This window comes from Manacus candei, unplaced genomic scaffold (assembly GCF_025592945.1).
Source record: "Manacus candei isolate 608988 ecotype Guabito, Panama unplaced genomic scaffold, ASM2559294v1 h1tg000033l, whole genome shotgun sequence".
Taxonomy (NCBI): domain Eukaryota; kingdom Metazoa; phylum Chordata; class Aves; order Passeriformes; family Pipridae; genus Manacus; species Manacus candei.
Genome location: NW_026138081.1, coordinates 5,461,650 through 5,476,493, shown reverse-complemented (window position 1 = coordinate 5,476,493; position 14,844 = coordinate 5,461,650). Strand labels below are relative to the sequence as shown.

At 47.1% G+C, this 14,844-nt stretch overlaps 1 protein-coding gene across 11 annotated transcripts in view; it reads left to right on the top strand.

Annotated features, from left to right (window-relative positions):
* The window catches only part of SLC8A3 (solute carrier family 8 member A3), a 116,857-nt gene that overhangs the window by 88,327 nt on the left and 13,686 nt on the right, over positions 1 to 14,844 (top strand). For 5 of the 11 annotated variants that reach the window (XM_051791541.1, XM_051791540.1, XM_051791543.1 and 2 more), the window contains 2 exons: positions 2,826 to 2,932; positions 13,877 to 13,894. In XM_051791541.1, the coding sequence (XP_051647501.1) occupies positions 2,826 to 2,932; positions 13,877 to 13,894 (125 nt within the window). Of the gene's footprint in view, positions 1 to 2,825; positions 2,933 to 4,346; positions 4,451 to 13,876; positions 13,895 to 14,844 lie in introns of all 11 variants that reach the window. The other 6 variants (XM_051791537.1, XM_051791535.1, XM_051791546.1 and 3 more) reach the window with 4 other exon arrangements.

Sequence of the window (14,844 nt, the reverse complement as noted above, 5' to 3'; positions counted from 1 at the left end):
TAAAAGGTCCTTTTCTCCTTCACAGCTTTTAGCAAAAGAGGAAACCAGAAATTTACTGGATTGATCACCAAATTCAGACTCTCTTTTTGGAAAAGTCACCTGAGGCTTGAGCGTGTGGTAATGGTCCAGATCGCAGCAGAGCTGAGCTGGTCTAGGAGCCCAGAAGTTTTTCACTTTTGTATTCCTGACCCAAGGGGACCTGCCTTTGAAATCCAGCATTTTACCATGTTAGCCTCTAGGGATCCCCAGCATGTTTTCTTTCTCTTTCTTGACTGTTTTTATCTTTTTTTTTTTTATTATTTTTTTTACATTAAAAAAGACTACTCTAAGGAATTCTCACCACTGTGGAACTATTTAGTAGGCCATGTAGAGCATCTTGTACTTAACAAAATGTACACATAGTGAATCATTATTTCATCAGTCCACAGTTTGGACAGAAGGAAGGAAGAAAAGGAAGCAAAGAAGGAAGGTTGTTATATGAAAACAAATTCAAATGGTATACATGCATAACATTAATTGCATAAAGCCTTAGAATAGCTTTGTCATGATACCTAAGGTTGCTCACAGGAAACATAGTCTGTGGTATTTTTTTCCAAATTTTTGCAGACAGGCAATACTGAGTATTTTGAAGCTCCTAGAATGGAAAAACCATAAGCAATGGTACTTATGAATAGGATTTTTAAAAGCAGCCCATGTTCAGGAAGCACTGGCTGCTTTTGAAAATCCCACCTTCTGTTTTGTAGTAATGAGCAAGGAAAAGATCAGAGCTATGAATCAGCTGTAGATTTAACTCAGCAAATTGAACAAACTGTGCAAAGTATCAGGGGCCCTGACAACATCTGGTTCAAAAGGCAAATTCAACCTTCTCCAACAAAATTGCAACAAAATCATCATGATGAAGTCTTAGCAGAGTGGCAACATTTACACCAGAGATGTACCATTTCAAATCCTACATCCTTCAGCTGTATTAGCAGAGATTGAAAGGGTCTAGAGAAGGGAGAGTAGGCTTGCTGGCATTGGTGCAGGGTATAGGTAGAGCAAGCACTGGCAAAAATAAAGATGATTTAGCTTAGAAAGAATAATTAGAGATTATTTGTCTTGCATATTCCTGCACTGATGGGTATGGCAGAGGTTGTACGCCATCATTTGAAAGATGAGGTTTGGGACCAAGATCAAAACTAGAGTCAGCACAGGGAACAGGATTTCCACAGTCGGAGTGCAGGAGCAGTTCTAACTTGAGGGTCAAATTGTAGGATGACCAGTTAATTTTGTGGTCATTAATGATATCAGTAGGAATGCAAGCTACAGGGATGACATGCGATCAGTTCTCCTATTCTCTGTTGTGAAATGGTTATTTTCAGGAGGCTGCTGGCAGTGACAGCATCCCCAGGATGGGGATTGCAGCATCCCCAGGATGCAGGGATTCTCTGAAGTACTGTGGGATCAAAGATACTGGGTATATTTAATGCCAAGTGCTACAGGCTGAGGCCCATAGAGATTTCAAGCTTGGGCCTATTTTTCCAGACTCTGTGATTGCCAGTCCTGCTTTTCTCCTCCTTCCCATCCCCAGTCAAGACTAATTGTGCACAACATGACCTGGGGCTGATCTGAATGTTGAGGATGAGCAGGAAGGAAGGGGGGGTCATAGCCACAGGGCTATGTGTGGGTACGTGTGTAGGAAGCGGGTAGTCATTCACTTGTAGGAGGGGGCAGCTGGCCTGGTGGCTCCTGGGGCAGTTGTTTTGGGGTAAGGAAAATGCTTTTCATGTGGAACTGACTTTTGGTTTAATGAATGCAGTTCCAGCTTGGGGCTGGGGCCAACTGGAAGTCCAGGAGCCCCAAGATGACAAGCATATATGCCCATTCAGAGCAGTTCCACCTGCAGACAATGTTGTATTTAAGAGGGTGTGAGATGAGCTCAGAATCTAAATACCAATCTCTTCAGTCACGAGTGAGGGATGGAACTGAATGAAGCCTTGCAGCCACTGGAAAAGTAAGGGGAGCACAGGGGTCATTTTGAGCCTGCAACAGTCCTGAATGTAAGGAGACAGTGAGCCTTTGAGTCACTTCTGTTTTTCTCTTTGGGTGTGAAAGCTGCAGGACAGTAACCTCTGCATAAGGCGTGTATTTGTTGTGAAGGAAACCATGGCACGGTGAGCTCTTCTTTTCCTACAAAATGCTTTGAGAACTTGTAAGAAATTCGCCAGAGACATAGGATGTGCTGCCCGGCTGCTCCAGCAGCGAGCGCCTCTCAGAGCAGACCCATGAAGCTGTCCCTTCAGCAGCTAAGGAACTTGCTTCACCTAGAGCTCCCTCTGACATGAATTACATCAGAGCAGCAGGTCGCAGGGTTCCCCATGACCTGTGGGGCCAGCAGGCATCTGCCAGGCCAGTGGGTGTTGCTGGCAGGGAGGCAGCAGCATGGTGCCTGTGGGGTATGTGTGCTTGTGTGGCTGCTGTGCCCGTGTGTGTGGGGGGAGGATGGGGAGGCAGCAGGGTGAGGGAAGCCTGCTTCTCTGCTGGCCATCAGACCTACTGCCCACAGGCTGAGCCCTGAGCCGGTTTGCTGGGGGATCAGAGCTGGCTTTGTGTAACTTCACTCTGCACAGTGTGGCCTGCCATCCTGCCTTTGGGTTAAACAGAAAATTGGCCAATGTCACTTGTAAGAGTGTGGGTTTAGCCTTTCTTAAGGGCCTAGTTGAGCTTGTTCAGTGGGTGAGAAAACTTTGACTCTCTAATGTACCCATTTAACTCCTTCCTTCCTCCACTTTTGCTTCTCTGTTCCCCTCTCCCCTTTATGACCCTTATTATTTTTCCATCCACAGCAAAACAGTTCACATCAAGGTAATTGATGATGAGGAGTATGAAAAAACCAAGAATTTCTTCATTGAGCTGATGAGCCCCCGCATGGTGGATATGAGTTTACAGAAAGGTGTAGTACTGGCCCTGCAGACTAACATTAACATTCTTCTTTCCTCCTCTCTTCCATCTCCTTCCTCCTCTTGTCCTCCTCTTCCTCTGATGTCTCTCTGTCTCCAACTGCTCTGCCCTAAGCACTGCTGTGCGCGCACACTGTGTCATATGGTACCCATGGGGTGGCATGAGGAGTGATGCTGGGGTGGGGGAGAGGCAAAGTGGTGAGGGGAGCTCAGAGAGAGCTGAGAGAAGGATGGAAAGAAGTCATGCTTGTCCATATTTTGTGGCAACTTGAGAGGGACTTTCTGCTATCCCCGCTGAAGGGCCCAATCAAATTTTGTAGCATCAGTGGGAAGATGCTAGCTAGAAACACATCCAGCATCTCAGGAAATCATCACCCAGTCCTGGTCCTATGGATTGTTCTGGTCACACCTCTGTTAGAAAATGACAGGAATCGAGGCCTGGCGTAGAAGCAGCTTTATAACTTCTGAGCAGGCCAAAGGCTGTGCAACCCCTGGTGTGGTTCCTGCAGTGCAACTCTGGGAGCAGGAGCTGAGGGCAAGGAGGAGCTGATGCCCCACTTTGGTTCACATGGGGGTTCACAGCAGCTGTGTGCATTGCAGGGATACTGGAGGGAGCTAGGTGAGCTGGCATCAGGAGGAAGAGACCAGCTCCGCTCTAGTGCCCAGGGCATTTCCTTTTAAGCCTTGGAGGCATTTTAGTCCCATTGAGTCCCCTGTGAGGTCCCAGCAAAGCTGTTCACTCTCTGGGAAGCCCGAGTTCTTATTTGGGGAAGAGGCTAGGAAGAAGAGATAGACACTATCAAGGAGAGAAAGCCATAAGATGTGTCATTTTAAAAATAGAAGATAGAACTGTCAGCCTCCTTTGCAGCTGACAGAGCTGTAGCCCACTAACAGAGACTCACCTCACCCCACTGGAGAATGTGCCTTTCTCTTCTCCTCAGGCTCCCAGCTCAGAGTCCCTGCAGATTTATTATTAATTGTGAGGGTATTATTATTGTATTTATTATTAATTGTGAGAAGCCATTGATCTTCCAGCTTAAGCACAGTGGGTACCTCAGGGTGGTGGTCCCTGGTGATTTTCAGGCAGCTGATACCCTTTCCATTACCATCTGACACTGAAAAAAAATGCGCTACAGAAGTTGCCTTCCACTAACCATCAGCAAGGTCCCTCTCCTCTTTTCTCTCCCTCTGTCCTCACTCCCTTGCCAGCCCCCTCTAACCCTAACACCCTTCCGCTCCCCAAGGAGCAGCTGCTACGGATGCCCCGTGTCCGACACGCACACTGCCCCAGAGGGGAAGGGGCTGTGTGCCAGGAGCCCACGCCGCCTCTGCTGCTGCTGCTGCTGCTGCCTTGCCTCCAGCCAGCCGACCCGCTGTACACGGTTGTCTCTCTTGTTGTCCCTACAGGAAGACCATAAGGGTTAAGATAGTAGATGAGGAGGAATACGAAAGGCAGGAGAATTTCTTCATTGCCCTTGGTGAACCGCAATGGATGGAACGAGGAATATCAGGTGTGAGATCCTTTTTGAAAAAAATGAAAAAAGAAAAAAATCAGAATCAAGTATCCAAACCCCAAATCCAGAAAGTATAACCTTCTTTCTCCTCCTTACCCTTCCTCCTTTTCTCCTCCTCCTCCTGTAGAGGGCTCGACTTTTACTTTCTGCCCTCCTGTATTCTTGCTCTCACCCTGTTTTGGTGTCGTCTCTACCTTTTAGAGCCCAGCTTACTTCTGATCCTCTTTTTGTGCAATGCTTGAGCCTCGGAAGCTGTATTATTTTGATTGGATTTCTTTGTCTGGATCTGTTTTTCGTTCTGAGTGCAGCTTTGCTGTTCTCCCTGCTCCTGCTCCTGCTCCTTTGCCAGGACTTTGGGGAATGTGAAAGACAAGAGAAGGGTGTAATGCATGGCTACCCCTTCAGCTCCTCCTGTACTCCCCTGTCCTTCCCTCTGTTGTTGCCTCCAGTGGCATTGTCTTGGTGCTCTTGAGTCTCTATGATGTGCAGCAAAAAGTCCATAGGAGAAGAGGAAAGGTGTGAGATAACTAGTTTTGCTTTTTTTTTTTAAATGGTTCTTCATGTCTTCCATCTGAAAAACCCCTTTAATGTGTCACAGACAATCACAATCTGTCATGCAGAGACTGTGAAGCTCTGCCCTACTTCATCAGCAGTGAGACCCAGGATCTCCCATCAGACCAGGATCATAGTGGGAATAACCCCAGACTTACAATTGCGCCTTGCCTACATGTATCTTTGTCCTTGTCCTATGTGTTTGATCTCTTTCTCATGGAGTCTTACCAGTGGCTTCACCAGCTTTAGGGTGGCCTGGGAGGGCCAAGATTTAAACAGAGGCACTTTTCAAAAGGGAATTCAAATCCACCTTCTGGGTTTCTGTTACAGAGTAGAGTCAGATGTGTGACCCCATGGGCTTATTTCTGCTCCCATGTGCTATTGCCGGTGATGGAACACCTGGCAGTTGCTCGTGCATGGCACAGCTTATCTCGCCAGCACAGCAGCTGCCCTCTGGCCAGTCCGAGCTCCCATGCATGGCTCTGTAAGATGTCCAGGATAGGCACAGGTTGCATGAGCATGTCAGTATCATAGATCCGTGGATGTTGTAATAATGTAAACCCATAGTTTTAATGCCATCAGACCGCCTACTGCAGCCCGGAGGCAGTGAGGGGCATCAGATTTCATTCTGTCGAGCACAGGCCCTCAGGTTTCACCAAAGTCCAGATGCCCTTGAGCAGAAGCACGACCAACCTGCCATATCCAATGGAAGTATGTCCCAGCAGTCAGTTGCCCTCCAGGGTAAAGATGTGAGCATGGCTTCTAGGTAGAAGTTGTCTGACCTCAACTTGTAGCCGCTAGTTATTTCCCTACTTTTCTCTATCGCATGAAAGAACGATATAGCGCCGCAGCTTCTGTGCAGGTATCTACTCGCTATACCCAGAGTACACTCAGATTTCTTCTTGGGTGTTTAAGGAGATTAAGCCCTTTAAATCTGTGTAAGCAAAGTGTTCAGTCCTGGATCAAAGTCTTCAGTCCTAGAACCACACTGGGGTTCTCCTCTCCACATGTGCCTCTTCCCATCTGTGGGTCTTCCACCTCCATCTCAGCAGGTACAGGATGAAAATCATGGGCATCTGTCTCTCTCCTGCTTATGCACTTGGCAGTTTGGAGCATCACACTGAATTTTCTGCTCAGCTGTCTGTTCTCTGTGAGTCCTCATTTCTAAACAATGAGCTTTAGGATACAGAGTCAGGATTGGGCTAGTTTTTGTGAAGTTTCACATTTCTTTTTCCCATGTAGGAGGTCACATTGCATCTAGCTGAATAAAACCACGTATTTGAAAAAAATCCAAATGGCCCCAAGTGGCCACCCTAAGGTTGTTCAGTTGTAAAATGTCCTCATTATTATTAGGACTACAAAGCCAGTTTGCTGTGTCATATGTGTCTCATTTACACCAACATCAGCTGGAGTCAGTGGGACTGTCTGATTTGCAACAGGCAGAGAGGAGATTGGAGCTGGACTAAGTGATTTGCAGCACAGAGCCTGCAGGCTAGGGGGTGAGTGTGCACCCTCGGATGGACCCTCTTTGCCCAGAGGAAGTAAAGGGCCATGCCAAAGAGGAGATGCAGTGCCTTGGTTGGCCTCGCTAGAGAAAAGTCAGAGTGAGAGCACCATGATTTTAAAATCTAAGAGGTGGGAGATTAAATTGCATTTGCGAATGTTGCTGGCACAAGGTGGCACAGTCGCTACACTAAGTCCAGGGCATCTGAAAAGATCCCCAGCTCCATAGTGCTGCACACTGTGGCATCTCTGGTGAGCATCTCTGGTGAGCGTACCTTGTGCCTGGGATGAAGAATAAGGAGGTACGTGAGGCTTTCCCATAGAGAGCATTGTGAGCAATCAACAGCAGATGCTGTGGCCAGCAGCTTCGTGGAATGCATGCTTGAGCAGCCAGCTCCCGGCAGAGAGGAGGCAGCCTGGGACGTGCACAAGCTTGCACATGCTCAGGCATCATGTGACATGCTGTACAGCATTGGGAAGGGATGTTCATCTCCTGCCCATGTGTTTCTACCAGCATCATGCCATTGTAGGGAAAGAGTTCAGGTGGTTTATTTCTTGCAAAGCTGATCAGCTTTGACACACGACTGATCAGCTCCATGGGCTGCAATGTCTGCACAGTCACTGCAGAGCAGACAGGCCCCCCACAGCACTGTGCACGTGCTGCCATTACCTGTACCCACAGACAGGGGGAAAGTCCTACACCACAGTCACCTAGATGGAACTTTGCTTGGTTTTGTTGTGATGATGAATGCCTCCCCCCCACGACTCACATGACAAAGGCAAAGCATAGCTCCTGCCTCTCCTGGGGGGGGTCCAGGTCTAGTTTCTTTTGAAGAAGAGTCTCTCTGGGTTTTGGTTACCCATACATTTGTTTTCAATGCTGCAAAAAGAGTGTTTCTGCATGGTGTGTCCTTGTTTTGTTGTTACTTGCCATTTAGCTGTGTCCCACTGAGCCTGTGCCTAAAAGGAGCTGTAGGAGTATTGATGTTCTCAGACAGCTCTTCATAGTGTCTTCAAAACATCTCTCCTGGCTGCTCTAGAAGCAGGGCAGTGTTGGACATCTCAGATGAGTGGCAGTTGTTTTTGAAAGTAATCTGCAATCCAGGTCACGCAGAGACAGCCAGTCCATCACAGTTGTGCCTGCATTACCATAGTTTTGTGCTGAGGGCCTGTACCCACCCTGGGACCTCTCCATGCAGAGGGTAGCTCCCAGCTTACCTTGGGGATACAAGCTAGGTGGCAGTGATGAAATCAGGGGTGAAATGTCCCTTGAAGGGATGGTAGAGGCGACAGCAGGGATGAGTAGTATGTGCTTTTCAAACCAGCCTGGGGCAGAGTTTGAATGATTTATTTTGGGATGCAGAACTTGGTCCGGAGCCTTATGCTATTCAGACCCAGTGTGCTGTCCTAAGGGTACCTGCACTGCTGCTGGCTGTGGTGGCAGTGGTTTCTGATAGACATGCAGTGGAGGAGGATGGAAGGTGAGAGCAGGGCTTGCTACCATGCGGTTGATTTGCATTAGTGTCTGTGCTGTCCTGTACACCTGCTGATACAAAGCAGTCACCTCCACTCAAGGGAGCTTCTCCTTGGCCTTGATCAGAGCTGTGGGGCAGAGCAGTCTGCAGGAGAGTCTCTGTGAGGGCCAGAGCTCAACATGAAATTAATTCTAAAGTACCTGTGGTAATCCAAACACAAGTTCCTGTCTTCAGGTTGATCATGGGTTCCAAAACACAGAACAACCACTGATACAGCCTTTTAGCTGAAACATTTTGCATCATCTGCAGATGCTGCTCTTTACTCTTCACCCCCACTTATATCAGAGCTGTGCTGCTTTGAGCCTTGGGACATTCAGTTCTTAACCCTTGCTATAAGGAGAGCTCACCACCTACTCCTGTTATATAAATGCTACATCTACAACACAAAACTTTGTCTTGCAACTCATCTGTTCTTTTTCACCAATCACTTTCTGCAGCTGGAGTTTTTCAAAGCCTTTCTGATCATCCAAACAAATCACATCAAGTAGTCTCACTATAGCAGCTTTTTTGTTGATGTACTCCAGTAATTCAAAGAGATGAGAATAGATCTGAGATTGGTATCTTGCTAGCCCGGCCTGTGATGAAGAGCGATACCAATACTGGTAGGGGCATATCAGATGCACAATGCACTGGCAAAGATGGCACTTGCTGCAAGCTTGTTATATTGAAGTAAATTAGGAAAAAGAAATCAAAGAGAGACTCATATTCTTTGCTTGACAAAGATGGTAAGTGTTGCTTTTCTCTATACTCCTGGCCATTTCCCAGGCTTCCTGACTTCTTTTGTCCTCTCCATTTCTAAGAAATTAATCTTCAAAAACTTATCTCACCTTTCCTATGTATGCACAGTCATGTAAACTGAATCCCTGCTTACTGAGCGCTGCAGGGCTTTGAAGCCTCCCATCACTCTGAACCGCATTTCTGGCCATCCTTTTTTCAGCACCTTTTTAAAGGCTTCCTGCAGTGAAATGAGTCTTTTCCTTTACGACAAGATTCTGTCTGTTGGTTTGACTCTTGCTCTCGTGGCAACTCTGCTATTGTGTCAGCTCACAACTGAGAACAAGGATTTTGCTGCTGTCCCAGCAGGATTTTGGAGTAATACTTTCTTTCACTCATCAGCTTTCACACTTCTTCCACAGCCCTGGATTACAGGAGAAAACTTGCTTTGCTTTCCCTGGATAAAGTTGCTCTTCTGGTTAAATTGTGGTTAGCCTTAGTGCTGATGGAGCCCAAATGGCAAGTGAGGCTACTTTGGAAGATTTCACTCGACTGCAGATAACATTGAAAATAACATTTGGAAAATATGTTACATGAGGGTAATTGAGAGTCGGCTTGTAAGAATGCAGCTCATGGCACAGCAGTGGAAGATTCAGCCTCAGAACTGATGTTTGAAGGCTGAGTCTTGAGGGTTATGTTTTGTAAAAGGGACTGACATCCTTCATGCAAAGTTTTGCTTCAGAAAGCATGTCTCCCACAAGATACAGCTTTACTGGAATTGGGAGCACAGATGGCTGGTGAACACTATTAAACAGCTTGTTGGCATGACTTGGCTTGGGAAGATTTTGACTGAAGTCCTCTCAGCACTTCCAGCACAGAGTCAACTGGTGCAGACAAATCTCATTGCATATCTCCTTTTAACTGAGCAGCACCCTTGATGGGAAAGCTTTGTGCCCCGGAGGAGGATGTGGCTGGGAGTTGCAGAGTAAGGATTAAACTGTGAAGAAAGAAGGGTTCCTAGCTTGGATTAATCCAACAAGTTATCTATATCAAAATATTGATGAAGTTATGTGACTTGGTACAAAGATCCATGCCTGTATAAGATAAGCTGCATTGATCCATGAGCACATGTGCTTCAGTTTTCTGAAGTGTGGGCAGATGCTAAGAAGCTCCTTCTTCCGTCAGCTGCTGATGGAATAGCAAAGAAATGTTAAATTGCTGTTACTTCATTCCCTGAAGGTTTAGTGATTTGCTCGCAGCTCTCTGATTAAACTGAATGCTGGTGATTCTCCTGATAGAGAGGAGTCTCTTGGAGTCTGCAAGAGCTTTGCTATTGACTTCAATAATAACAGCATTCAGGTTAATGCTGCAAAATCTCTGCCTTGTTTAGCCTGTTAAAAAAACCCCATGTTTATAGCTCTTCACAATCTATTAGGAAAACAGTTTGTTCACCTCAGTGAGCAAATCTGGAGGCAGAGCCTGTGGACAGTTACATCTGGAAGATGGGGGATCCTTATCTCTTTGGGGAGCTGAGCCTGTGGTTTGTATGGTCACTGCATGGTCAACTTTGGGAGTGCAGGGGGTGCAGGCAGTGTGTTCTCCTTGCCTTTGGCTTCCTGTGACAGCCCTGCTGTGTGACTGAGAGTCTCCTCAAAATCCAGCCTCCTCTCCCTCATTTCAGCTCACCCTGTAAATCCCAGGCCTTTAACAAGGATTCTCTTATCTACACAATGGCTTCCTGGGGTCTTTAGGGATATTGATTAGAAAAGATTTATGTTAATGAAGAATGAGTCCAGAATAAAGCATGCAGCATGGTTGAATCTCTCTGTAAGGTAAACAGCAGAGAAAAGTATTTCACTATTTAGAAAAAGGCTGGGACACACACTGTATTGTAAACTACAGGATTGCTCGATTGCTGGTCTGCTCCCGTGCCAAGACTGGTTCCTCTTGGTTTGAGCTCTTTGGCTTCAGTAGAGTTAAAACAGGAAGGAATTAAATTCCTGATTTGTAACCCACACCAACATGCATGTCAAAGTAGGATTTGACCCCAAAGTACACCAAAAACATACAGATTAAATAGCTTATTAGTAAATAGCTTTTTTAGCAGCTTTTTAAAATTCAGGCCTAAATTGTCCAGTTTCAGGGGTGGCAGGGGAAGCAGAGTTCAGGCATGCAATTTGGTAATCAAAACCAGGCCTTCAGGGCAGAGAAATTCCAGTAAAGGAGGAACAGGGATCCGGAGTTGAAGGCTTTGGGTCCTCCTGGGAGAGTCAGCATCACCTACCTTGTCTGCAGGCATGCATGTTTGTCCACAATCACACCATGCAAGAGTTAGGTAAGGGATACTTGGGACTGCTATTTTGGATTTGACTGCAGAGCTCATTTTTGCAGTTCCCTTTAAGAGTACATGTCAAAATCCTGAGCCTACCTGAGATGCCAGGAGCAATGAGGTGGCCTGGCTTGGCCCCATAAGGAGCGGGATGTCCAGAGCAGTAGTGCAGGAAAGGGAGAGGTGCCCTGAGGAGGACTGGAAGGATGCAGCCTGGGCTGGGGGGGAGTGGAGGGAGGCTTGTTGGATGGGAACAGCGTGGAGGCCATCAGTGAGGCTGGTACAGGTACAGCATCCCCAGATGGGCTGTCAGGAAACATTACAGGTCAGGGCTAAGGGCACATTAGCAGATGCGTGTGCAGGAAGGAAGCTTTAGTCCGTGAAATCATTTTCTTGCTTGCATGCACAGCATTCACTCAGAAATATAAAGATAAAATAATCCCTTGGTGTTCTGCATGCTGTATTCTTGATGTTTCATTCATAGCTTTATAGGCTTCTTCAAATATTCATGTATCATATCATAAGTGAAAGGGAGAAAAATTGTTCTTTTGCAGGCTCACAAGCAAATGGGAAGAAAAATAAACTCAAATCCCAGAGTAGTAGAATAACAGCTTTAAAAAACATGAGGAACCAATGATTTTTTTTAATAACCACAGTAGCTTAGGGACCCAGCAATATTTCATTATATTACTTTTGAACGCAAAATTGACCCATTGTACTAATGCTTGTAATTGTAGAAGACAAATTAAATTTCTGCACATTGTCTGGAGAAGCAGAAGACCATGGAATAGTAAGGAGGCCACAGGGCAGCCTGAACTGCAGCAGGACAGAGCTACAAGAAGACTCAAGATTCATGCTACAAGGGGCAGAGACAAGCATGTTGGAGGCTTCCTGGCAGAGCTGTGTGAAGCACAGGAGATGGTGTGGACAGAGCAATTATCCCATTGCTTCTTGTGGCTCAGTGGCACTGTACAAGCTGCAGAGCATATTCACAGGTTTTGACTCTCAAAATGAATTGACCCTGAAAAACCAGGGATGCTCAGCAAGGAGCCTCTTCATTGCCCCTTCCCCTTTCACTGTGCCTCTACCTGCCTGCATGGACAAGGGAGATCTCCTAGAGTGCCCACAGTATTTCCAGCTGGGGAGATGGATAGATGGATGAAGATCTTGACTAGGTTGATGTATTTCTGCAGACTGTTGGGAAAGCTGTGCCAGTGGATGCTGCTCAATGGAGCAAGGAAGTGACAGGGAGTCAGGACTCAGGATTAGTTTCCCTGGCTCTGCCATGGATGCACGGTGGGACCTTTGATAAATTGCTTAGGAAATCACTTTCAAATGGCACAGATACAATTAGGTGCATCTATATAAAAGTGCATGCTTTTCAGAGGCCTGAACTGGCAAGTCTGGGAAAAGTAGCACTTCTGGACTCTGGCCCACTTCTGAGTTTGCAAAATGTTCCCTTTAGCTTCTCTTTGCTTGCTTCACCATCTGTCAAATAGGGCTGTTAATACTGACTCAGTCTTTGTACAGAGTTTTAAACTTCTGAGACTAAAAGTGCATGATAATAAGTGTTAGTAATTACAATACTGTCATCACATGCAACCAAGGCTTCAGGGACTGGTTTGCTGTTTGAAGGACAGGTAAAATCAAAGCTAAGGTTCAGAGTTGGTGCTTGGCCTCTCTCAAAGAGGGTTTGCTATATGGACTTTTTGCTATATGGACTTTCCTGTAGCTAGTTTGACACTTGGATGTAAGCTCTGGCTTTCTGTGGGTAACACCTAAGAGAGATTCAGCCAGTATTTCTTTGTGACAGGTCTGGGGTGTGGGGAAATCAGGACAGGGGAGGGTCTGCCCAAGGCAGGAAGGGACTTGGGCTGTGTCTGTATTGAAAGTCAGGGTAAGGTCATCCCTTGCAAGGACCTTTGCCCCTTTCTTCTCCTTTAATCCCACTTCAAATCTCACAGGACCACACAGTCACATTTCCTGGCAGGCAGTTGCATCCCGCTGTGATGATGTTGAATGGCCTGTGTCCATGCAGCACTGTCTGGCAGGCCAGCAATTTGGAGCAAAGAGAGCCAGGAGGACTCAAATAGTGATGCTTTATGTATGTCTATGCTCCTCTCAGCACCCTGACCCTCAGGGAGTGGTACCTGTCGGGTGCGGGATAGGTGTAGGTGAGCCAGGATGTCCTGGGGGATGATGCATGGCTGTGTTACCCCCTGCCCCATTTGACACTGGAGACCAGCATACATTTTATCAATGCCTCCCTCTGATGATGTTCTTCTCAATGGTCTGCCCATCACCTCCTGGCCACCTTCTCTTCTCAACAACCTACAGGTTTTCTGGGTTTCCTCAGTTGTGCCAAGTCTCGCCACAGCCACACATACCTGGCCAAAGTGAGGGCACCTCCCATGCCTTTGAGTCAGTTTGGGTTGTGTCAGGTCCCAATGGCAAGTGTAACTGCCCCTCTTTCCCCCTTTCTCTTTCCCTCCTTGCCACTCCCCAGCTGCATCCCATCCCTCTGCCTTTGCCTGGGGGGAGGGGGTGACTTTGGGGAGCCAGCACCCTGGTGCTCACTGGTGCACACCAGCCTCCTCTCCATCTTGCTGCTGTGGTGTCTGCTCCCCAGCCTGTGCCCAACATGCAGCCCTGGTGAGCTCGCACGCTGCCTTGCACCATGTCCATTGCTCTCTGACAGCTTTCATCTGCAAAACATCTTTGGCCCTTGAATATTAACTTTTTCCCTCTTTTTCTTCTCTCTCCCTGTCTTTCTCATGTTCTCTCCCACAGCCCTGCTGCTCACCCAAGGTAAGTGCTTTTTCTTCTTTTCTGTGCCTGCCCTTGCTCTATTTTCATCCCCTTTGGTCAGACCCCGCCATGTTTGTTTGCTGTGTTGTAGACAACCCCAGCTCATAGTGTTTGTGTCTAACAGGAACTATTTAAGACGAATGCATTAAGAAAATAACAGTGATTGATTGACATCTAAGAGCATTTCCCACATTCCAGATTTTCTCCTGCATCCGGGGGAAATGACCCAGCCAAAGTCACAAAGCAGAACATGCAGCTCTGGCTGGTCTAAAGCTGTGACTCGACCCTCTTTTTGGGCAACTCTGGTGCTTGGGTTGTGCTGATGCACTGGGGTGCATGGGGCTTTTCTGCTGGGGGTGACGCTCCTGGGGTGCAGGACATTATTGTCTGGGGTGAGCAAGGGTGCAAGGCTATGCAGGTGTCCCCTTCCCATGGAGGACCATACATGACCCCTCAAAGCACCCTTGTGCTTTCCACCTCCCATCCTGGGGGGTTCCAGGGGTGTGCCCAGAACCAGGGGAGCACTACCAGGACACGATAAGCACCAGCACCATTTCCCTACTCATCCTCAGCTCTGGCTCTGCACTCTTCATCTCCTTTCCCTGTGCCAGGATTTTATATGCATTAATACTGAGCCCTCTTCCTTGCCTGAAATCCCCATTACACTGGTCTCTCTTTATCCCACTGTGGTGCAATGTACGCCTCCTGTATTTTCATTATTCCTTCAATTCCAGATATGATTACTGTTGAATTTGCACTGAAGAAATATTTTTTAGAAGGCAAGGGCAGGCATGCAGGGTGCAGACAGGAGCTTGAATCTGACACGTTTGCAAGCAGAGCTGAAAACCAAAGCATTTATGACACCCAAACTGTGCTGCAAATCAAACGAGCAGCATCTGCTATGCAGGCTTCAGTTTCTGCTCCTTTTCAGAGGATGCCAAATCTGCTGC